Source organism: Eulemur rufifrons, chromosome 30, assembly GCF_041146395.1.
Source record: "Eulemur rufifrons isolate Redbay chromosome 30, OSU_ERuf_1, whole genome shotgun sequence".
Classification (NCBI taxonomy): Eukaryota; Metazoa; Chordata; class Mammalia; order Primates; family Lemuridae; genus Eulemur; species Eulemur rufifrons.
This window is the reverse complement of record NC_091012.1, coordinates 55,300,064-55,326,783: the sequence shown is the minus strand read 5'-3', so window position 1 is coordinate 55,326,783 and position 26,720 is coordinate 55,300,064. Positions and strand designations below refer to the sequence as shown.

General features: G+C 33.7%; 1 protein-coding gene across 1 annotated transcript; it reads left to right on the top strand.

Annotated features, from left to right (window-relative positions):
• Positions 1-422: 422 nt before the first annotated feature.
• On the top strand, positions 423-25,755 carry SLC6A14 (solute carrier family 6 member 14). The gene is made up of 14 exons (XM_069463826.1): positions 423-470; positions 1,449-1,614; positions 5,209-5,340; positions 6,628-6,792; positions 8,312-8,450; positions 9,604-9,736; positions 11,670-11,810; positions 17,077-17,305; positions 18,712-18,837; positions 20,051-20,169; positions 20,701-20,800; positions 21,149-21,258; positions 24,416-24,583; positions 25,627-25,755. The coding sequence occupies exons 1-14, from the start codon at positions 423-425 to the stop codon at positions 25,753-25,755; spliced, it is 1,905 nt and encodes a 634-aa protein (XP_069319927.1).
• The last annotated feature ends 965 nt before the right edge of the window (positions 25,756-26,720 follow it).

Genomic DNA, 26,720 nt, shown 5'->3' with positions numbered 1-26,720 from the left:
ACTTGGCCCCAGGACAGAGACCAGACTGAGAGGCGAGATTAGGAGGAAGCCGGGAACCCAGGAAAGGAGGCGAGATTGCAAAGGCACCTGCGTGGCTCTGAGTCAAAGGCTGTCAGTCATCTAGGCTCAGGCTGCTCCACTCTCTCACAGCCCAGCCCTTTCCTGGGGCCGGGGCAGGTGATTGCTACATGTAGGCTTACCTGGGGAAAAACCAGAGCCTCACTTTGGTCTGTTCCGGTATTTGACACGACTGGGTGCCCAGGAGGGGGAGGAGAGAGCTTCCCTTTATAAATGGTCCCACCCCTGGGCAAGGTGGCTCACTTTGGCAGGTAGGAACAGGGGAGTGTGCACCTGCCACCAGTCAAGCTAAGCCAGACTGTGAGAGGAGGCAAAGGCGGATCAAGCGAGGGAGTGAGTGAACCATGGACAAGTTGAAGTGCCCGAGCTTCTTCAAGTGCAGGGGGAAAGAGGTAGGGGTGTGGGAGTTGTGGGAAGTGTGGAGGGCTGGAGGAGGGAAAATTTAATTGGAGGGTAGTCTGTTTTTGCTCTCTGTGGCTGCTCCTTGTTTTCCAAATTTCTGTTCAACTATAGTGTGCCTGAGATGTCCCCATAGAGTAGAGAAAAAGTTAATAGTGCTTATTTGAGTAGCTAGAACACTTAAGACAAGGCTATCTCATCCTGTGCCTTGTGAGTACCCACAAAATCCTATTCTCTGTCCCTCTCCAGACTATGTCCATATGTTGGAGGGAAGTGAAAAAGTACAGGTCCTTATCTGACCTGAGCAACCCTCCATACCCCGGAGCTGCTAACAGTTTGAAAAAGAACCCCTGCTCCTCCCAATCCCCTGCCAAAAGTGGCTAGAGAACTGCTCCACCTGGTGGGAAGGAGAATTTTTCTCTGCATATTATTCTGTGGCTTTTAGAAAAGCACTGATTTTACTCTCCAAGACAGAGAAGTTAAACTTCCCTTAACTCAAAACATCCAAAACTATCAGCCCATAAGAAAAGGCTATGAATTCTTTCTTTTTTTCCAATAGAAGCTACATTTGATCTTTCTTCTTAGAGATCTGCTATAGTGTCAAGAGTATTGATTTTACCTAATTAATCTTTAAGACTTTTGTATTTGAAACTGGTTTCTCCACTAGTGTTTGCCCTTCAAGTTGGTGTAACATTTAACCTTTTCACCAAAATGTGGGTGATCTCCACTGAAGAAGTAGAAAAGATATCTACATACAGAACTTTTCTCATTCAAAGTGTAAATATTATAAAGTAAAATTAGCTGTCAGCACAAATCTCCTCAACTTTAGAAAGAATTCCTTTTGGCTATGATTTTCAAAATTTCTCCCCCCGCCCCGCCACTTTTCAGTGACTTTGTGGATTTTTGAAATTATGCTTCTGTGGAATTTGTAATAGTAAAAACACAAGGTGTTGATATTTTCTCTTTCCCAGAGAGTGACAGCTTCATCAGAGAACTTCCATGTTGGTGAAAATGATGAGAATCAGGACCGTGGTAACTGGTCAAAAAAATCAGATTATCTTCTATCTATGGTTGGATATGCAGTGGGATTGGGAAATGTGTGGAGATTTCCGTATCTGACCTACAACAATGGCGGAGGTATTCTTTCCTCTCTCCTTTTCTCTCTAGTTTTATGTGGGGTGCTGTATGGCCTCTGAGTATATATTAAGAGCTGAAGAAAAGTATATGATAGTTTGGGTTAGTGGGAGGATGGGAAAAAGAGCATATTGTATTTATTATTAGTCTGAGCTACTAGCTCCAGTCAGAAAGCTAGTTTCACAAAATCCTCAGATATACACTTGATAAAAGTTTTACATTCAGCACTTTTGAGCTTCTGATTTGAGATCTCATGTAATCTTCAACTGTGACTTATTCTTCCTAATTTATGCATGTTTCTGTTCAGACTTAAGTTGTGCATTGCTTAATTTATAGCTGAATCTAAGAAAAAAGTAAGGAAATCTAGTTCTATTAAGAAGCCCAAATAAACTGTTTGCTTAATTACAACAAGGCATTACATTTTGGTGATTTAAGTATGGAAAGAGATGATTTAAAAGTAATTAAAGGTTTAGTATTTTAGGCTGCAATGTTTGGTTATATGTATTCCAGATTGGATTGACCATGTAGAAGATCCTTCTAAAATGCAATAGTTTAGTTCAAGGCTAGGTGTTTTATTCCTGAAAAATAATACTGTTTATACCTTGTAGATCACTGAGGTAGACTCAATTAGAAGAAGGAAAAAAAATAACTCTGAGGTGACACACAAAGGGAAACAAAATGAATTGCACAATTCTCTAATAATGTCAAAACAACTTTTCACTTACACCATATTTTATTTACTTGTAATTACAGGTTCTATTAGAAGCATAGAGGTGACATGCCTGTATATTTCATAACTGGATACCAGTGAAACTGTGCCACTATAATTATTTTTCTTGGTACAATAGAATTTTGTGTGGTGATATTTCAATGTTATATTTCTTGTTAATTAGTTGCATTAAAACATTCACAGTGGTCTTTGGAGACTTAAGAAAGGAGCTCTGTTTATTAAACACTTTAAGTGTTGGTGACATAAATTCCCTATCTAGAACCCAGATTGTTTAATCATGGATTTGGTATAAGTGTTAGCTGGAAAATGCATCAGAAATCATATTCTTTTTGGTGTCTATGTCCTAAGGTCCAGCGTGGTGAAGAAAAACATTCAGGTTTCTTTAGAGCCTCTTGTACTCATGTCTAGAATAAGAAATTCCCTTTTATAGAATTTCTGGACCTATGTATGACTTAACATGTATGTATTTGCCATAAATTTCTAGGGACTATATTAAACTAATATTAATAATTTTAAAATATTGTCAAAACAATAATTAATATTATTTATTATATGTTATTATCTTTTTCAACAATTTTCTCTAAAAGTTAATGGGTTATATTGGCTCTCAGGTTTTAAACATCATATCAGTTGGCTAATGGATGATCTAGGTGCTCTCAATTGCTTTTTTCTCTTTTGCCCCATGATAGAAGATGAACATGAAATTCAAATTTGTCAAATGTTAGTAGATCAGGTTTAAAAATATGGTCAGATTTGAAAAACTACAGATAAAATATGGAAACACTTTTATTTGTAGATTCTTTTTAACAGTTTATGGAAAGAGAAGTATTGGTCAAGCACGGTGGCTCAGGCCTGTAATCCTAGCACTCTGAGAGGCTGAAGCGGGAGGATCGCTTGAGGTCAGGAGTTCTAGACCAGCTTGAGCAAGAGTGAGACCCTGTCTCTACTAAAAATAGCGTGCCTGTAGTCCCAGCTACTCGAGAGGCTGACGCAGGAGGATTGCTTGAGCTCAGGAGTTTCAGGTTGTTGTGAGCTAGGCTGACACCAAGGCACTCACCCAGGCAACAGAGTGAGACTCTATCTCAAAAAGAAAAAAATTAAAATAAAGCGAAGTGTCATACCATTTTAGTGTCTAGCAGTATTAACAATTTGTGGCCACTATATTAACAATTTATCAATTATAGTTATTGTTAATGAAATAAGGGTGGAAAGTCACGTATAACAACTGAAGAAAGTAATATTTTTCTTCCCAAAATATCTGTCCACAAAGGGCTGGTAAAATATTATTATTGTAGTTAAGCAGTAATACTTTGTATTATTTTTCTTCATATTTATCATTGGTAGGACTTAAACTTCTATTAGTCATAGTAATGATAGTGTGTGCATTGCAACATCTATACAAACATATTTGTCCCTATGGCCTAGTGACTTCCAGGGTTAGCATTAAAGTAAAGCCACTTAAGTATGAGTACATAATAAGTACTTTATTGCCTCAGTTTTAGTAGAATATATTTTGTTGGGTTGGGAAAAAATGTAATTCCTAGGTATGATGTTATAGTATCATAATGTAAAAAATACTTGAGGAAAAACTATAACATGGATAAATGAAATGTGCATAATCCAAAATCCCATTTTATCCACTGATCCCATGTCTTTTATTAAACTTTGCCAAGACTTCTAGAATATTTAATTAATAAGTTTAGTATTCTGCCACTGATTCAACCTATAATTTGATAAGGGTTCTAATGAGCAATATCATGCCTCAAAATTTAGAAGGAAAAAAATGATAAAAGGTTTATAAGGGTGGGAGCTGAGTAATACGAGAGAATTATTCCTATGAAATTGAAAGTTAACTATGAGTATGTCACAAAAGTTCAGAGTTTTCTAACAAAACCAATAAACTTCTTATTAACATTGAGTAAAGAGCCTTGTGACAGTTTGTGAATAATAAACTTAATTGTAATAACTTGCACTCTGAACCACATTTAGCATTGGCACTCCAAGTCTTAAAAATAGGCCATTGTTTTTTTTTTTGAGACAGAGTCTTGCTCTGTTGCCTGGGCTAGAGTGCCGTGGTGTCAGCCTAGCTCACAGCAACCTCAAACTCCTGGGCTAAAGTGATCCTCCTGCCCCAGCCTCCCAAGTAGCTGGGACTACAGGCATGCACCACCATCCCCGGCTAATTTTTTCTCTATATATTTTTAGTTGGCTAGATAATTTCTTTCTATTTTTAGTAGAGATGGGGTCTCGCTCTTGCTCAGGTTGGTCTCAAACTCCTGACCTCGAGCGATCCACCCACCTCGGCCTCCCAAAGTGGTAGGCTTACAAGCGTGAGCCACCGCACCTGGCCTAGGCCATTTATTTTTAAAGGAGAAAGGAGGAAAACTAACATTGAACATGTGCTATGTGCCTGCCATTTTGCCAAGTGTTTTCACGTAAGCCCTGTATTTGAACCCTTACCACAAACTGAGTTGGTATTGTTCTCTTCTTTTATGAGGTATCCAAGGTTCTGAGGTTAGGTAAATTGCCCTAGGTCACATAACTGGTAAATGGTAGAGCCAGGATTTTAACCTGGGTCCCCTTGGCTCTAATGCCTGTCATCATTCAATTCCTCTGGCTTACTTTGTATAAGCTATTGTTTTTAATAATCAGAATGACTTCATTAGGTAATACTCAGATCCCCATTTCATAGATGAGAAATCCAAGGTTTAGAGAATCAACTACTTTCTCATAGAAAGTAATTTTAGGCCCAGACCCAGCATCCGATTCCACTGTATCAGGATGCTTTTAAATGTTATGCTGATTGTCTAAGTGCCATCAGGATTTTGAGATGTAACAGTGATTTGATTCTTTTTTGCCTTTTCTAGGTGCCTTCTTGATACCTTATGCACTTATGCTAGCATTGGCTGGTTTACCTTTGTTCTTCCTAGAGTGTTCACTGGGACAATTTGCTAGCTTAGGTCCAGTTTCAGTTTGGAGGATTCTTCCATTGTTTCAAGGTTGGTATTAAAATGTTTTCTTCATCGTGATTATTGTCTACTTGTGCATATAGCTATTTTCACTATGTGAAAGAAAAAAGTGTTTAAAATTCTGACATATTAAGGCAAAGAAGTATGCATTGTTGTTGTTTTTCTGTATTGACACTGTAGAATTTCAAAATCAAATGTTAATTTTTATTTCTGTTTATCCTGGGCTGCAAATATGAGAAGGACTAGAAAGGACACTAATGACAGTAGTAAGGGTGTCATTATTTTCCTATTTTTAGTTTTTGAATTCTTTTGGCACATAGTCCTGTTGTGCATTAATTTCAAGGCTTTTTCTTTTTTCTGCTTCACATGCAGTCTTTGTCTTACTGCCTTTGCATATCTTTTACAATGCCTCATTTAGAAAAGCTGAAGGGCAGGTCACTATTTTTTCTTGGATTCTCCTAATAGGATAGGACACTGGTAAAGCTTTAAAAATGCCTTGATTATTATTAGACATCAAACTGTCTTTTTATCTGAAAATTAAATATCATTTTGCTATGTGCTAGCTTCTGAAAACTATTTGTAAAAGCCTCATTGCAACATCAAAATAAAATTCATAGTGAGGTAAATAGAATTCTGTGCTGGAAGGTTAGAGAAGCTTTCCTAACAAGCTAGTCTTAAGCATAGGAGTTATATTGAGCATGCTAAACTGAATTTTGAAACTACTGAGTAAAGAAACTTTGGAAGTTTAAATTCACATTGTTACTGAATTATTGAATTTTCTTTACACATACTTGTAGAAATGTACACTATCCTTTCAGGTCATTAATTTAGAGGCTTCATTTTCTACTTCTCAAAATGTTGATTTATAGATGAAGATGTAACTGTTGGTCAGTGAGTTAATAGGATATGAACTTTGAATTTTTTTTTTGTTATTTTGTTTAAAGAATGTCCACTCTGCCTACTCTGACAAGAATTTGCAGACTTAATGAGAAAGAGTAATAGACATGGGTTTTTCTTTATATGTATTTGATGGGATTAATAAAAATGTTCTGCCCTTGGCTTTAATATCTTTTTCTTATCAACTGAAAAGCTGTCTTAGTAGAAAGCCATCATCAAAATAATTTTAAATTTGGCAAAAATCTACTCAGATAGTATCAACCCCCACTATCCCAGCATAAAAAGGAAAAAAATATAGTTATTTGAAAATATTTTCATTTTACAATATATTTTTTAGAAATTGAGATGCAGCCTTTTTGTGAATTAGCAAAATATATTTCACATGAGTTTATTTTTCATTTTAATTGTTCTCTCTTCCAGGTGTGGGAATTACAATGGTCCTGATATCCATTTTTGTGACAATCTATTACAATGTCATAATCGCCTATAGTCTTTACTACATGTTTGCTTCTTTTCAAAGTGAACTACCATGGAAAAATTGTTCTTCTACTTGGTCAGATGAAAACTGTAGCAGATCACCTATAGGTAAAATTCATTGATTTTATTATTAAAATATTATCAATTCCACATCATTCTTTTATGTTTTCTAAGTAAGCATAAAGGGTTAAATCATTTTTTAACCAATTTAGGTACAATTTTAATTGATCCATAGGCCATTAGTACAAGCAGAATATAGCATGTATAATCTGAAAATTGATCAATACAATGTGTTAATCTCTGAGAGCAGCCAGGAAGGATAAATCATGCCTAGGAGTACTTCTTGAAGGCCTAAATCCTGGGCAGAAGAGAAAGAAGAAATTTGGAAAGTGATAAATAGAGAAAAGTGCTATCCATTATAGTAGCGTGTGTGTGTCAGGAGATGGTAGGTGTTATCTATGTCATATGTTGCTAATCTTTGGGATAATATAGCATCAATATTGTAGACTATTACATATGCACATCAGAGGATAAAGTTATAAATATGTAATGCTTCTGAGGAATTTAAAGGCATCACTTTATCTGTATGTATTGGTCTGATAAATCCACATACTAGAAGCTCCTTAGAGCATTAAATTCCAAATGAAACAATTGTTACTTCATAGCTGTTATTACTATAAATAATTACTATAAATACAATCACAGTTTAAAAGGGCTTATTTATTTTATTTTATTTTATTTTTATTTCATCTTATTGTTATGGGGGATACAGAATTGCAGGTTACATACATTGTCCATGTAGCGCATTTCCCCCCAAGTCAGAGCTCCAGGCGTGTCTGATCCCCAGATAGTGCACGTTGCACCCATCATGTAGGTATATATCCTTCCCTTCCCCACCCCCCCTTCCCGAGTCAGCACCTTCAAGCATTACCATTCCCCAAATGGTGCGCAATGCACTCATTGTGTAGGCATACACCCATCCCCTCCCCCACCCCCCACCTCAGTCTGATATCCGATTGGTGTCGTTCCCAGATGTGTATTTAGGTGATGTTCAGGGAAACCAATTTTCTGGTGAGTACATGTGATGCTTGTTTTTCCATTCTTGGGATACTTCACTTAATATAATGGGTTCCAACTCTCTCCAGGAGAACCATAGAGATGTCGTATCTTCATCATTTCTTATAGCTGAGTAATATTCCATGGTATACATATACCACAGCTTACTAATCCAATCACGTATTGATGGGCATTTGGGTTGTTTCCACATCTTTGCTATTGTGAATTGTGCTGCTATAAACATTCGGGTACATATGTCTTTGTTACAGAATGATCTTTTTTCCTTTGGGTATATGCCCAATAATGGGATTGCTGGATCGAATGGCAGGTCTACTTGAATCTGTTTAAGATACCTCCATAATGCTTTCCACAGGGGTTGCACTAAAAGGGCTTATTTAATATGCTGAGTGTCCGTGGTTTATTCCATTTATAAGAATTCTACTCCACTTTCACCAAGTAACAATTTAGATGGTAATTTAAATATTTTACCATTAAAACTTTTTTTTCTGAGTAAGTACTCTTCTAAAACTAAGTACATGTCTGTGTCTGTATTTTTTTTCATCATTTTTAGTAACTCATTGTAATGTGAGTACAGGAATAGGAGATATCATCCAAGTGAACAAAAGCTGGGCAGCCGCCAACAATTTTACCTGCATCAATGGTAGTGAAGTTTATCAGCCAGGGCAGCTTCCCAGTGAACAATATTGGAAGTAAGTACGCTAGATGATTTACTCTTAAGCAGATGTTATTAAAATGTTCTGATAAACAACAACAAAATATTATTTGGCCTCTGTCTTAATTTGCATAAATAGCAAAAGGGGAATCATTGCAAATTATACTTCATTTGACTCATGTTTACCTATCCTAGGTAAGTTGTAGTTAACTGCAAAATTAGTTCATAGTCAGCAATTTGTCTTTTATAAATTAGTTATTAAATGGGCATAACAGTGTCAGTAATGATTTTTTTTAGTACATCCTTGCTATAAATTAGGGAATTGCTTTGAAGAAAAAATTTCCAAATTTGAGAAGATAATAAACAAGTTCTAATGATAAACAGTTGGGTGATGAGTAATATTTGGGGAAAAGTTGCCTTTTAAAGCTATAATTCCTCATCTGTTTTGCTTACAATTGTCACTGTCTCGTAAGAATAGATATTTGGGGTTATATTTACTTTTATTAATTTTAAATGATCTCTCTTTACTCTCCATATTCTATACCCTTACCCAACAATATTGACTCTATTGCTGAATGAGCTCTTCCTCATCTGCAAGTTAATGCTTTTTGTGACTCTTTTAAATTTTGATTCTTGAAATGTTCTTAAACATCAAGCTTAGAATTAAGATCCTAGGTCTATGCATATCCCTAGGGGAAATCTTGGAATTTTATAGAAAACCTATGAAAAAGGTATGAATAATGGGACCATTGGGGTTTGATGATATCTACAAGTATGGAATAAGGAAATATTAAATAAAATTTTAAATGTTTTCTTTGTTATTTTAACTTGAGAAAAATATTGCAGTGAATAAAATGAAATAATCTGATATAAGGTTAATTTGTTTACATAAAGGATCTTGAAACGTTAGGGAAAATCATAGCTGAAGGAATCAGTAGATCCTTTATTCTAGGGCTTGGAAATTTGGATTGTCTATGGTTAACTCTGAAGTTCAGAACCTGGCTTTTTAATAAATTATATTTCCCCTTCATATAATAGTATCTATCAATAAGAGACTCATAGGACACTGATGTATCAATAAGATATAGTACTCATGAAACTTCTCCTTGGATGAAAAATATCATAAAATTCAATGTATTTTTTTTTAAAACAAGTGATTCTGTGTTCATAAAAGGACTTATGTGTTTCAGTAAAGTGGCACTCCAACGGTCAAGTGGAATGGATGAGACTGGAGTAATTGTGTGGTATTTAGCACTTTGTCTTCTTCTGGCTTGGCTGATAGTCGGAGCAGCATTATTTAAAGGAATCAAGTCTTCTGGCAAGGTAATTTGGAAAACACATTAGATAGTGATGTAGCTGCTTTCCAATTTCATTGTAGTTCAATGTCAAGCATTATCAAAAGCATATTTTTTTCTATAATGGGAGCATTCAAATGTGTGAAAAGCTTTGTAAGTAGGCATCCTACCTCTAAGTAAATGCAACAATCACTGCTGTTGTTAAAAGCAAAACAAAATCTAGTATTAGAGTTGTTCAATCACTCAAAACTTGAACCATTCTAGCTGATACAGCATTCTGAAGCTTCAGAATATATTCTTTTCTGTCCCACTACATAAATAAGAATCTTGAATAGAATTATATATTGAAATGTTTAGTTTGGAAAGTCTAGAGCCTTGTTATATAGGGTAAGAGTATTGGGACTGCACTAGAGAGAGAGAAAGAGAAAAATCATCTCTTAAATTAAAGCTTGCCAAAATTGACTCAGAACCTTCTCTCTAAGTGAACGGGCCTCTTCTGAAAAACATTCTGTCATATTTTCCTACCTCATTGTTGAATTTTAAATTTTTCGTAGAGCATGATGTCAATTTAAGAGAGCAACATGAAATTTTCTCTGTGAGCAGTTACACGGTACCCAGAAAAATGAATGTTTGTGTGTTCTTAACAAGTTGACTGAAATTTCCTTAAAGGTGGAGAACAGGAATAACTGTGGATCCTATGTTTGTATTCCTAGTACAATATCCAGCATGTTAAGTTGTAATGAGACATGCATGCTGTTACATCATAAAAATACTGTGAACATCACAAGTCCAGTGGAAACTTTCCAAAATGTTTTGAAACTCTTGGTTCCTTTCTGACATTAATTTTTTTTTTTTTTTGAGACAGAGTCTCACTTTGTTGCCCAGGCTAGAGTGCATGCCGTGGTGTCAGCCTAGCTCACAGCAACCTCAAACTCCTGGGCTTAAGTGATCCTCCTGCCTCAGCCTCCCAAGTAGCTGGGACTACAGGCATGCGCCACCATGCCTGGCTAATTTTTTTTCTATATATATTTTTAGTTGGCCAGAAATTTTTTTTCTATTTTTAGTAGAGACAGGGGTCTCACTCTTGCTCAGGCTGGTCTCGAACTCCTGACCTCGAGCGATCCACCCACCTCGGCCTCCCAGAGTGCTAGGATTATAGGCGTGAGCCACCGCACCCGGCCCTGACATTAATATTTTAAAAAGTCTATTAAAGGCCATTTACCCAGGCAATTAATTTTTATTGATCTCTGGACGACTTGTTTAAATTGTATACTTGGGCATATTATCACACATAGGACATATATGGATCAAAAAAATCATCCACATTAATGAAAAGCCAGCCTCAAAGGTAATCTGCTCATATGGAACTACAAGCAAATAACAAGTGTTATCTAGAAAAAAAGCAGTGTGCCTGTATGTGTGTTATCAAACTCTCTTAATGGTAGTTGTAAGGGTAATAGTAACAAGTGTCCAGTATTCACTTTAATAAGCTTTTATGGGATTTGGACATCTACTAGGAGATATTTTCCTTCTGCTTGGGGGCTGAATATATACTAATCATGGTAGGGTTTAAAATCATGTCCCTTTTCATGTCAATCCAGTACTTTACTGAGAGGAGACATTCAGTCCCCTTAGACATTTTAAAGGATATATTTAGGAAAGCATTCCATCTATATTCCAAGTTATCACTGTTGATATGTTGTTTATTCACAACACGAATCTAGGAAATATTCCTTAATACATCGAAGTGTTTTTGAAAATGGTTCGTTCGAGAATGGTGAGAACAGAAATAGGAAATTATGCTAACTTTGGTATTAGTATCATCAGACTTAATATAAGTATCATAAGTAATTTATTTTAGTAATCTCAACTTGCTTAATTTTACCTATTTGCTATTATATATCATGATATTTATAATGATTTAAAAAATAACATCAACTTTTGGTTGTTTTTCTTGATAGGTGGTATATTTTACAGCTCTGTTTCCCTATGTGGTCCTGCTCATCCTGTTAATACGAGGTGCAACTCTAGAAGGTGCATCAAAAGGCATTTCATACTATATTGGAGCACAGTCAAATTTTACAAAACTTAGGGAAGCTGAGGTAAGACTTAAATTGGATTTCAAATTATCTGAGGAAGTAAACCTTAAAAGCAAAGAACAAAAATCTTTGGTTCTATATGAGTGTCATAATGTAATAGCTTGCAAAATAATATGCAGTTACATTTATTAGAGTTTCTATCCACTAGGATATCTGATTTAGCTATTTAACATCACAATGCTTTCTTATTGGAAGCGAGATAATTTTGAATAGGATTTTAAAAGTCATTTTATTCATATCACTGATTCTATTTGACCAAAATGATTGGGGCTTATTAATCTGAAAAAGAATATTTCATGCGTAAATACCTGCAAATTGATGACTAGAACTATGTAATTTATTCAATAAATTCATAATAGCTTTAAAGATTACCATTGAAAGTTTAATGGTCTAATATACATTTTAATTGTCTTCAAAAGTTATTATCTCGCATGTATGACTAAAGGCATGTTGTGTAAAAAGACTTCTCGTGGCTTGGCTTTGCACCCTGTCAAATTCATTTTATGTATACCTATTTAAAATAAATAAAAATTATTTTCCCACTTCTCCCCCCAAAAATTTACTTAATGGATTGTGAAATTAAAACACAAATTTGACATGTATTAAGAATTCCAGGAACAAAATTATTACTTTTTGCCGAAACCTAAACATATGCCACAAACATAAATTGGGTAACCCTCTTTTAACTTCAGTCCATTTCCAGATAAAGGCTGAGGGTATCATGGGTATATAAAATATTTTACAATTTTGACTGCAGAGAGCATTAACAATAAGTGTACTCCAGATACTATGCTTCTATTGACATGGCCTAAGAATGCTTTCACTTTTTTAGTAGTCACATAACATTCTTAGTGTATATTAAGCTTCTGATCAGCTAAAAACCCACAATCTTACTTTGAAATCAAGAAGCACTGTGTTATTATCTGCCTCACTAGTAGTGCTATTTAAAATGAATATTAGTTTTAGTTTGTTATGGTTATTCTTCATAGAACTCATGCTATTTTCCAGCCGTTGCTGTTTTCTTTTCTAAATACTTACAATCAGATACGTAACTATTTGTTGTAGAATTTTTCTGGTAGGCAATGTGAAACATCAGCTTTTAGTTGTGGAAATCTGTCATTTATTTACCTTTTTGAAAACTGAAATGTCAGTCTCTGGTTTTTGGTTACCTTTCTTGTGCTCCATAATTTTCACTCAATGATTAATTACAACAGCTCTAAATTATTTTAGAACTACAGAATTTTATTATTTTGGTCTTGGAGGTCAATGTATTTTGATGTGTTCACAGGCCATCTTAATTTATTTCTTAATTTATCTTGGGCCTCACTCTTTTTAACCATTTCTGTTCATCTTTCCACATCTCGAAGACCATTTTGAATGGTGAATAAGAAACAAATAAAATGGAAGCTGGGATTCATCAACTTCTCTCTGTTAGGTTATTAAACAAGATAAAATATGTTAATGCACTTTGAAAATGGTAAACTCTTATATAAATTTTAGCTAATATGTAATAATTTCAATTATTGCTATTCTATTTTATTATTATAGTTGCAACATTTTCCCTAAGAAGTAGACTCACCATTTTCTTTAAACCTCAGAACTTTGAACACAGTTGAAAAACCCCTTTGATATTCTTTAAGTGGCTTTCACAAGCCTCAAACACCTGGGCTTTATACTTCCTTGAAACTATTCTGAAAACATTATATGACAATTTTATATGGGTCTCTGTTTTGGTGTCTTTATTATCTTTAAAACATCAGAGCTAAATCTAAAGCTCCTTATGAAACATACAATTTAATCTTCCCATCTCTCCACTCTCCGACACAACAAGACCCCACTCTTTCTCTTTTGGGTTTGCTGGCAATGAGAATTATTTTTCTTAGATTTTCCTTTATTCTTCACAATCTATATTCTAAACATGGAATCATAATCATATATATTTTTTCCTTTTCCTTAAATATCTGAACTCTATTGAGATCTCCAGGAGAGCAGATAATCATATAAATTTATAAATAGAGGGGTGTTCAGAGATTATTTTTATCACTCCCTTATTTTACAGTGATGAAACTAAGAGCCAGAAAAATTCAAATTTAGGCAAGTATACACAGACAACTAGTAAAACTTGAATTATTATTTCCTAATATCTAATCTTATATATAGGTATGAGATTGAGATTGATAGATGTGAAGATTATAACCATATTTGGAATTTCTCTTCACTTTTGTTTGCAACCCAGGTACACATCATGGTATGCAGTGGTATTCTTACACAACCCAGAACTGCTACACCCACTTCCAACTCCCCTATATCATAGATGCATACATAATATATTGGGTAAAAGAAGCTCAGAGATCAACATTAGCATGCTGTTCATCTCTTAATATGGACAGCAGCCTAGGAAATAAGAGGGCATTTTATTTCTAACATGATTTTGTTATATATAAGTAAAATAACTTTAATTTACTTATCTATCTATATATCTATTTATCCATGAATTTTGTTTCATACTGGATTCTGGCAGTCTAACATTAAGCTGTATTCTGAAGACCTAGTAATATTTATTTTACTCCCTAACAACTTTGTTTCCATTGAAATAATATTCAAGGAGAAAATTATTTTTAACTTATACATAAGAAGCAAATATCACTTTATGATTATTTCCCATAATAACAATCATAGCTACTATTGAGCATCCAGCTAATTGCTTTGCATGTGTTATCTCATTCTACTCTCATATCATAACTTGGGCACTATTATTATTATCTCCATTTTATAGATGGAGAAACAATCTTAAAGAGTTAAAATAAATTGAAATCAAAGGGAAGTGAGAGGTATTGGATGTAAAACTTATTCTTTCTGACTCCAGAGCCAGAACTCTTTGTCACCATATTATATTGCCTGCCTTCCACTGATGACTCCTGTTTTTAAAGGACTAAAAAGACACTCGTGCCCAAATATATACCAGCCCTATTATTTGAAATCTGTGTAATTAGATTTTTTTTTCCTTTAGGGTAATGTTATATCCACAGAAATTTACTGTTAAATGAATTAATCTAAGTCAGTTTCTAAGATTAATTATTGTCCTTTAACAAAGACATAGGAGAAAATTGTGAAAGGGATGCAATTAGATGAAGAGTATGGGGGCTGCCTGAAGAGATTAGGCCAGCTATGTGAAGCACTAATCAAAGCAAGAAATAAGAAAACAGGGCAATCTAAGGGGTGCTTAAACATATCATCATTCTTTAGAAATTGCCTAGTATTAGCCTTGTTAAGAATTAATGTTTCTGTTGACCACAAATTGATATGTAGAACACATAGAATTCCAACTAAATTCCCAATACAGTTTTCTGTGAAAGTTGAAAACTGATTGTTAAATTTACATGGAAGAGAAAGAGGGCAAAAACCCAAGGTGTATCTGAGAAAGAAGTGAGGAGGATTTGTCTTACCAGATATGAAACAATATTATAATGTAGTAATAATTAAAATAGTGAGGTGTTAGCATAGGTATAGACATATAGACCAGTGGAGCAGGAGAGTAATCTCAGAAATAGATTCACAAACAAATGGAACTTAGTATGTGGTAGAGGTGGCAATGCAGATCAATGGAGAAAGATGGATTATTCAATTGATAAAACTCTGATATCCAATTGATATAATTGATAATATCAGTTATCCTTGAACAACTAATATCTCATTTAGGAAAAATATGAATTAGAAATTCTACATCTTAACATGCACAATATCAACTACAGGCCAATTGAAAATTTAACAATATAGGCAAAACTTTAAATCTTTTAGAAGAAGATATATAATCACATCTTTATAACTGTGGACTAAGGAGTTTTTTTTTAAGTAACAGAGATCAAGGATAATACATATAATCATAGATCAGTGCCTTCAGCTACATTAAACGAACAACAAAAACTTTGGTTCATTAAAGGACACTCTGTACAAAGGTGAAAAATTAAGTCACAAATTGGGAGAAAAACATCAACATACATAATAGACAAAGGATTAGAATCCAAATTACATAAAAATTCCTAGAAATCAAGTAAGACAATCTAAACAAAAACATTGGCAAAAGACATGAAGAGGAATTCCTCAGAAAAAAATTCTGTGGAAAATAACATGGAAAAAATGTTAACCCTTATAAATAATTAGGGTAATCAGAACTCTTATTCACAGTCACTAGATTGGATCATATTAAAAATTTTGACCAAGTGTTGGCAAGGGTGTGAAGTAATGTGAACCCTCATACTCAGCTGGTGGGAGTGTAAAATGGCACAATCACTTTGAAGAACAGTTTGGCAAGATTTAGTAAAAGAGAGGATGCATATAACTCTTTGACATCACAGTTTCCTATATATGAGGAGACATGTACACAAATGTTCACAGCTACATAATAGCAACATATTGAATAACCTAAATGTCCATCAACAGGAGAAAGGATAAATTGTGATATACACAGTGGGGCAATGGAGAAGTAGAAAAGAATTATTGAAACTACATATATTTAATTGAACCACATGAATTGTTTATATTCTTTCATCTGGAATTATAAAATTTAAATTTTATATGGTTCAACTTGATAATGGATAAATCTTATAATACTGCATGAAAAAAGGGCAAGTTGTATATGTTTACATGCATTCAGATAACCTTTCTATAAATCCCAAAACATGCATCACCTAAGTGCACATTTGGGAATAACACCAATTGGGTATCGGACAGGGGTGGGGGTTGGGGGGAAGGGATGGGTGTATACCTACTTGATGAGTGTGATGCGCACTGCCTGGGGAATGGACACGCTTGAAGTTCTGACTGGGGGGGATGGGGGTGGGGGGAGGGGATGGGTGCATACCTACATGATGAGTGCGATGTGCACTGTCTAGGGAATGGACACACTTGAAGCTCAGACTTGGGGGGATGGGGGGGAATGGGCAATATATATAACCTGAACTTTTGTACCCCCATAATGAGCTTAAATAAAAAAAAATCCCAAAACATGCAAAGCTAAATATAAAGAAGGAACAAATCATGAACACAAAAGTCAGGATAGCAGTCACCACTGGGGGCTGAAAGGGTGATATATGATCAGGAAGAGGCACAAAATGGCTTTTAGACTGGTAATGTTTTATATCTTAGGCTGGGTAGTGGGCACTTGGGTGTTCATTTCATTGTTACTTATATATTCATATGTGTATGTGAAGTATTTATACAAATGAAAATGAGTATATGTTTTAAAATATTAAATTATTTTCTCTTATAGGTATGGAAAGATGCTGCCACTCAAATATTTTACTCCCTTTCAGTGGCTTGGGGTGGCTTAGTTGCTCTGTCATCTTACAACAAGTTCAATAACAACTGCTATTCTGATGCCATTGTAGTTTGTTTGACAAACTGTCTCACTAGTGTGTTTGCTGGATTTGCTATATTTTCTATATTGGGACACATGGCTCATATATCTGGAAAGGAAGTCTCTCAAGTTGTAAAATCAGGTATATAATGATATATAGTATTGACTTTGATTAATTCAATTTAGCTCACTTATGAAACTCTAATATAGTTTCTAGGAATTTACTTAAAACAATCATGATTCTTAGGGTATTATGTTTTCTTTTTCATTTCATCTTATAAAATTTGGTTGTTTTAGTAATATAATTATCAGATGATCTGGGTAAACAATAGTATATTAGGGAACAATTGTTTAAGAAGATAAAATGATCTAGATTTTGTTTAGTCTTTAATATGAACCACTTAGGCACAATTACAAGTTTCAGGCATCATGCAACCTCTTCCCATGCATTATAAGAGAAAGACAATGTATATATGAGTCCTTCTATATACAATTACAGTATTGGGTCAGAATTTTTAAAACACATCAATAGCATATCCATAGAGATTCAAGTGACTTTGAGTGTCTAGCTGTGTCCAGCTTTAAGGAATCTGATTAATGAACTTCCTAACTTTAAAGACATTAGGTAGGGATGCTTAATTATCTGGCTAAAGATTCTTAGGAAAAGAATCCTAGAGTTATTTTAAGTAGAAATTCATTAAAATTTTTATTTATAGTTAGTATCATTTGATAGAGTGAATGAAAACAGAATGTCAGGACGAGAAGGGATCTTGTAGTTATCCAGCATCCAACTCCTCATTTACAGAGAGGTGGATTGATGCACAGAAATGTTATTTTATATCTATCTATCTATCTATCTATCTATATCTCAGAAGGACAAATATTTAGGAAATGATAGAGCCTAGACTAGAAGAGAATTTTCATGAATCCTAGGTTAGGCCTCTGAGAGGTTACAGAAACTTAAAAATACTTAAATCTGAGGATCACAGAATTGAGACAAAATAAGAAAGTTCTAAAGGTAGCATCAAACAAAACAAGATTTAATTTTAGTTTCATTATATTCAATTTTGCATATATCCATATATTGATTAAAATGACACTACTTATAGAGATTCTGGGTAAACATTTAGAGAAAAAGTTGAAGAGTAAAAAGTTCCATAAATGTATCTTTCTTGAGAGTGTAATTCTTTTAGAATTTCTAGGCTAAGATAAGGCAACTTAATTTAGGTTTCTGGAGTTTAAGACAGTTGTTCTTCATCAGTATTAAAAAAATTAAATCAGTTAAATAAAACCATTAAGAGTTAAAATTTCTTATATGAGAATTGTACCGTATACAAAATTTGTCTCACTAGCTTACTTCATGTCACATATTCATATCATCATAAAATAACCAAGTTGAATATTTTAAAAAGTGAAATAGTTGGTAAAGAATATATGTCATAGATTATGTTGCCAAATTAAAATGAGATTTTTTAATATCTTATTTTGAAAATGTTTAAAAATGTGAATTTTCTTGACAACTAACAAAATACCATACATTTTTCTTAGGTTTTGATTTGGCATTCATTGCTTATCCAGAAGCTCTAGCCCAACTCCCAGCTGGCCCATTTTGGTCCATATTATTTTTCTTCATGCTTTTAACTTTGGGTCTTGATTCTCAGTTTGCTTCCATTGGTAAGTAATATCTCCATTGTTAACATATCCCACTTATACTTTATTCATGTTTCTTCTACTTGAAAATATCCTTTTCTTACCCCTATTGCCCCCCCCAGCTGTCACTCTCAGAATGATCTTTCCGAAAGTATTTTTTAAACTTAAATTTAAATACAGAAAAATACAAAGTACTCATGAGTCTGACGCTCAAAAAGAACAAACCTTAATATTTTATCACACTTGTTTCAGATTAAAAAAAAATAAACTGTTACAGGTGAATTTGAAGTCCCCTGTGTTTCTCTCCCTCATATAATTCACATTCTTTCCTAGAAGCAACTGTCACCATGGATTGTATGTTATTCAGTTCTTGTTTGTATACATTATATATGTATCCATAAACAAAATAAACTTTAAAAAATTCACATAAATGTGAAGTTTCATAGCATATTACTCAGAAAGTTTTTTACATGTAATATGAATCCATGTTGATACATGGGCATATATAGGTCTAGTTAATTCACAGTCTCTTTGTTGCCATATCATGGGCATTTGTATTATTTACAATTTTTCTTTTACTACACACTCTGCTGCAATGACTATCCTTGCATATGGTTCTATGTACACATAGGGATTTTACTTAGGGTACATGACTAGAAATTCTGAAACAATTTTCAACATATGACTCTCTTACATAAAACATTTTCATAGTTTATTCTGTTTATAGGATAAAGTCTGGATTTTTCTGATTGGCTTTCAAAGCCCTCAAAAAGTTCAAATATATTTCCTAATCTTTTCACTCCTACATCCTTCTACTCTTAGCCAGTTCCTTATTTAATGAACACATTTGTTTCTTAAACCTAGAATCCTTAGTCTCCATGTCACTTATTCAAATATTCACCTTATTTAAAAGTCCTATTAGAATTCTTCCTTTCCTATAACCCTCTTTCAAACTACTTCAGCCCACAGGGGCCTGTTATCTTATAGTTGCTATCAATAGAAAACCTTATAAAATAGACTAAAAACAATAAATAGAGCTACATTTGATTTTCATCAGAACCAGCAAGTATTGCCTGTCAAGAGAAAGGAGTCTATGGATTTTTAAAAGCAAGGAGCAAAGCCCTGAGCACATTCTCAACATATATTTGTAAATTTGATTAACAGAAGTTGAATTCGGTGATTAACCTTATTGGCAAATGAGTTGACATATAACATGTCATTTTTTTCTCCTCTGAAGAAACGATTACAACAACAATTCAAGATTTATTTCCCAAAGCGATGAAGAAAATGAGAGTTCCCATAACTTTGGGTTGCTGCTCCGTTTTGTTTCTCCTTGGTCTCGTGTGTGTGACTCAGGTATACTACAGCATTTTTCATAGATAAAATATTAGTTGGAACATACTTTATAATCTGAGTAAGGAAACCAAGGCTTAAGAGGATATTTAGTGACAAGTCCAAATCTGACTTAGATCAAGGTTTTCTGAGTTTTAGCTCAATTTTCCCCATTATAACTTTGTTAATAAGCATACTTTCTAGAGGAGGAGGCCCAATAATGGACAATTTCCCCAATTACAATAAGATTATAGACTTTACACATACAGTATAAGTTTTCTGGTAGCTACTACAGAACATACAGACACTGCATGTTATTTTGATAATCAACTGTTCTAAATGCTTATTTTCTCCCCAGTGACTCAGTATTGAATAATAGTTTTTGAGACATTTAAAGCCACATTTGCATTTATATTTGAAGCATTTCTTTTCATATTGTAGCAGAAGTGAAATGAAGGAGCATATGTTAAGATAAAATTAATATATTCAATTGAATACCTCATCAATCATAAAAATAATTAAGATACTTAGAAGTAATTGATATTTTTTTGATAGGCTGGAATTTACTGGGTTAATCTGATTGACCACTTCTGTGCTGGATGGGGCATTTTGATTGCAGCTATACTGGAAATAGTAGGAATCATCTGGATTTATGGTAAATAGTGACTATAATAATTATTTACAAGTTTTATTAAAATAGTTTAGTTTGATTCCTTTTCATCATGTTTATATAATTACACTATTAATAATCACACTGTGATAATAGTAAAGTAGAATATATTGGGCAAAAATATATTATGAAATAAATGTAGTTGCAGGTGTATGCTTCGTTGTTGTGGTATAGGAAAATGTTTAGACATAGAAAGAATTGGGGTCACAAAAATTTTTGGAGGAAAATATGAGCAAGCACTCATTGTACTCTTTGATGTTTTCTTTTCTTTTCTTTTCTTTTTTTTTTTTTTTTACTGGGCCTGGTCTGCTGCTGTAATGATGTTTTCTTTAGGAGGGAACAGATTCATTAAAGATATAGAAATGATGATTGGAGCAAAGAGATGGATATTCTGGCTATGGTGGAGAGCTTGCTGGTTTGTCATTACGCCTATCCTTTTGATTGTAAGTATTAATATACTATGAATTTGGTATCAGTAATATATACATTTAAACACATAATTCACACTGGAGACAAAAGGAAAATTAATGCCATAAATGGATGATTTTCAAGTTTTGTAGTATTTGTGGTTGGTGCCTCCAAGTTGCCTAAATTAAAATGCCTTTGCAGTATCATTTTTGAGACCATGGTTTAAACATTTACCATTCGAGAAAATAAACACACTCCTATTATAGACTTAAAAGTTAATAATTTAAAAATTATCAATAGGATAAAAATTATCAATAGAGTGAGTGAAAATAATGAATTTGCTCATTCCCTAAAAATATGCTGAGCCATCAATAATGTTCCTAACCTCTTTGCCATGTATAGAAAATACAATGATGCATAAGGCCCAGATCTTGCCTTCAAGGAATTTAGTTTAAATATACTGATTGCTGAGAAACAACGCTCATCTTTTAGTGTGTATTTTTTATCTTTATTGGGGAGGTATTTAGTGTCTGAAATTACTAAAAGAAATTCACCTGTGTCAATAGAGGCAGTAGAGGCAATGGTTTATGTTAATAAATTCAACAGTTGGTACTATTTAGGAGCTGAGGGAAAGCAAAAGATGTCTTACTGGAGAGACGTGACACATAGACATGAAATCAAATAATAGTTCAGGACACAAAATGGCCAAGTGACAAAATAAACACTTCACAGGGCGGAGAATGACTATGAACAAGAGATAATGGTGGGGGTGGGGCAGTAGCAGAGCCCCAAACCAATGTATTTTGGTTTTCATTGACTTTATGCTATAAAGGTTTTCCTAGAAAAGATCATTAAGTAATTTGATCCAGGATTTGCTTCATATCTAAAGTATCATATTTGTTGGTTTTTAGGGGATATTAAGGCTTTTTAAAAAAACATTATGAGATCAGTTTCAAGTAATGGGTAGTTTGGGACTACATGTGCTGAATTAAAATATTTGGATGCTCCGTATTCTTGTTAAATTACTTTGAAAGTGCTGCTAAGTATCATTTTTCTAATGTAACAAATCTCCATGATAAAATAGGCCCCTTATCAACCTAGAAGATCTAACTAGACTTCTTAACTAGCTAATTTTCATTGATTACATAGGTTTGACACCAGAATTTAAAATATAAAAATATTAAATATTAATATTGTCATTTATTTTGTATAAAGTCATGTATATTGGACTCCACTATTCATTCTCTTGTAGTTATGTACAATTACAGTAATTGGGAAACACATTTGAATTATTATAATTAAATTGAATTAATGAAATTAATCTATTTCATTTTAAAATTAAACCTGCATATCTATTTACAAAGATTCTCACAATCTATTGTTTTTACATTAATTTTGTAAAACAAAGGCAGCTAAAATTAGGGAAACTACTAGATGATTTTTGTGGTTTTTTTTTTGTTTGTTTGTTTTCCTTTTCAGATTTTTAAGCAGTTAGTTTTAATGCATCAACATTTCTAGTCATGTCATTTGCCCACTTTTTGATAGGGTTGTTTGATTTTTTCTTGCTGATTTTCCTGAGTTCTAAATAGAAATTTCTCAAAAGAAGATATAAGAATGGCTAACAAACATATGAAAAAATGCTCAACATCCCTAATCATCAGAGAAATGCAAATCAAAACTACAATGAGATATCACTTAACCCCAGTGAGAATGGCCTTTATCAAAAAATCCCAAACCAACACATGTTGGCGGCATGGATGTGGAGAGACAGGAACACTCATACACTGCTGGTGGGACTGCAAACTAGTGCAACCCCTGTGGAAAGCATTATGGAGGTATCTTAAACAGATTCAAGTAGACCTGCCATTTGATCCAGCAATCCCATTATTGGGCATATACCCAAAGGAAAAAAGGTCATTCTGTAACAAAGACACATGTACCTGAATGTTTATAGCAGCACAATTCACAATAGCAAAGATGTGGAAACAACCCAAATGCCCATCAATACATGATTGGATTAGTAATCTGTGGTATATGTATACCATGGAATATTACTCAGCTATAAGAAATAATGAAGATACGACATCTCTGTGGTTCTCCTGGAGAGAGTTGGAACCCATTATATTAAGTGAAGTATCCCAAGAATGGAAAAACAAGCATCACATGTACTCACCAGAAAATTGGTTTCCCTGATCATCACCTAAATACACATCTGGGAACGACACCAATCGGACATCAGACTGAGGTGGGGGGTGGGGGAGGGGATGGGTGTATGCCTACATAATGAGTGCATTGTGCACCATTTGGGGAATGGTCACGCTTGAAGGTGCTGACTCGGGAAGGGGGGGTGGGGAAGGGAGGGATATATACCTACATGATGGGTGCAATGCACACTGTCTGGGGAACAGACACGCCTGGAGCTTTGACTTGGGGGGACAGGCGGTACATGGGCAACGTATGTAACCTGCAATTCTATATCCCCCATAATAATAAGATGAAATAAAAAAAAATTTCTGGTAAGTCTTTTTAACACTTAACTTGGCCTTAAAGTGTTTTCATCTTTAAGATTCAGATTTCACTGTATTATCTAAACACATATTGAGCTTTTTTTTTCCTCAATAAGAGTCTGAAAGTGAAGTGTGCTTTGGTAGACATATACTGGTAGTATGTGTAAATGCATGTGTGTTTTTGAGGTGGCAAAAGAGGTGATCTGTGTAGTGGGAAATAATAAAAACAACCGCTAAGCAAAGAGGGAAGCATGTCCACTAAAGTGTCCTTTACTTTGACATGCTTTGATATGCTGCCTAGCTTCTGGCATAGAATAAAACCATGCTACTATAAATAAAAGTTAAAAGTGCAATAACAGAAAATTTCAGATATTATTTTACTTTCAATCTGACATATCATCAAATATTTTATTGAAATATATGTTGAACGAGTATTTGAATTTTTATGACTATATGAAGGTATTAAATTTTGGAAGAAATTATTCAAAGTAAAAACAGAAGTTATTTACTTTGGTTAATTTCATTGTTATTTTCTGGCTTGTTACCTGATTATCTTAGTTGCTTGACTGTATTTTCAGTTTAACAATATTTGATAAATTACATGTAAGGTATGGAATCAAATTGGAATACTTAGTGCAATAAAGTCTAATCTTTGGTTTTGTCTTTTCATATTTTACTTTCACAGGCAATTTTTATCTGGTCACTGATACAATTTCAAAGACCCGTGTATGCTGAAATTCCATACCCTGACTGGGGAGTGGCTCTAGGCTGGTGTATGATTATTTTCTGCATTATTTGGATTCCAATTATGGCTGTTGTAAAAATAATTCAGGCTAAAGGAAATATCTTTCAGGTAAGTACATTAAGTTAAATTATTTTATACTTTATGCGAACTACTTAACAAAATAAAGATTAATTTACTCATGTGGTGGTAATATGAGATTATATGAGATAAAATTAATCAGTCTTTCCTTTTGGTATTTCTATACCTGATACAATCATCTATTACTAGTGCATAACATTGTATTATATTCTTTATATATGTGCATGTCTCCCAGTACTAGACTATAAGCTCCTTGTGGGAGAAGTCTGATCTTATTTGTTGCTATATCCTCAGGCCTTATTAGAGTGCTTAGCACATAATAGCCATGCTGTCTATACTTGTGCTGAGTTATTCCTGAAGATGTCACAAAGCAAATGACCTTTTTGCTTCATATCCATAACTACTCTGTTTAAAACCTCATCTGGTTATAATACATGTCCTAATAGTGTATTTAGACTGGAATTAGCCTGCTAAATTATCTTGAACCCTATCTAGACCCTGAGTCATCCCCCTTCCATGGAGGCCTAGGGGAATAGAGTTGATTATGTCATCTTCACTAGGACAATGACAAGGTAGGTTTAGGAGTCTTAGATTTAAATAAATTCTCAGGTCCATCCAAATCAATGGTTTGACCCTGGAGCTCCCTTTTCTTAGTTCTTGAAACACATCCCAAGTATACACACTGGTTTAGATCTTTACTTCACCCTCATCCTGATGCCAGGATGAAAATACCTGAGAATTTAGAAAGGATATGGAGTAGCAACACTATTACGCTAATGGGCCCACTCACCTTGTTTTGAAATTGGTCACATACTCAGTTATTTTGGTTTAGTAGTTAATATAATTCTATTAACAATTAGTTAACTTTGATTATAATTTTTCCGTAGATTTCTGTATTTTTAATGTAGACTGTACATTATTAAGAATTTAGACTACCACTTTTTACTTTTCTATGATTATTTTCGTTAGCAAAGAAACTTAATTTTAAAATAAAAGTATAGTTTAATATTTGCTTGTTTACAGATTGTAATACTTGAATTCTAAGACAAGAATTTTTTTGTTTTTGCTTTCAGCGCATTGTAAGCTGCTGCAGACCAGCTTCTAACTGGGGTCCATACCTGGAACAACATCGTGGGGAGAGATATAAAGACATGATAGATCCTAACAAAGAGACTGACCATGAAATACCTACTGTTAAGTGACAATAGAAAACCAGAATGAGATCTCATTTTAAAAGATACATGGTTGTATAATGTGATTATTTTTTAGAGTGGGGGAAAGTTTTATTTATTTCTATGTTAATTGAGTAGAAAAATGTATATACTATATTCATTACTATATTCATAATAGTGTGATAAGTTTTTCCCATTTAAGCAGGAATGCAATATAAAAATGTGAATCTATTAATGTTTAGCAATGTGCTCATTATATTTCTTTTTAGACTATCTGTATAACACCTACACACATAACTGTTTCTATTTCACAATAACAGTTTTGTAAATATTACCATGTTTTTCTAATACATTGGAGGCTTTATTTTGATCTGATTAGGTATTTCAAATAGAATATGGAACAAAATGTTAATGATAAAATGGCTTTAATCAAATCTAGCATTTTATAGTTGTGATACATGGCTAATAGATAGATCAAGCAGAATGATTTTGTCTTATGTGAATAAATTACTACTTATGGGTGATAACTTATTTAAATACTATTAAGAGATAAACTTGTCAAACTTATCAAGAATGAGGGAGGCCAAATTAGAAAGTACTATGTTCTAGTTTTTTTTTACAAAAGACAATGAAATATATCACTAATAGCCTTATACATTTATCATATATCATTGACAATCGGTTTAAATGTCACAGCCTAGGATGATAAACACTGCCTACATATATAAGGAACTTCTCAGCAATTCTTAAGGTTCTTAACCTAGGATTCAGGGAACATATGAAATGGAAATTATATGGATCATTTTCTGTGTTTATGTGTACATGCATTTTTCTAGAGAGAGTCCATAATTTTCATCAGAATATTAAAGAGACCTGTGACCCAAAAAAGTATAAGAACCACATATATTACTGCAGGCTTTTTGTGCTTGGCAAATGAATGACAATAGAAGGAATAATTTTTCTTATACATTTTAAAGTCCTTTTCCTCTTCCTTT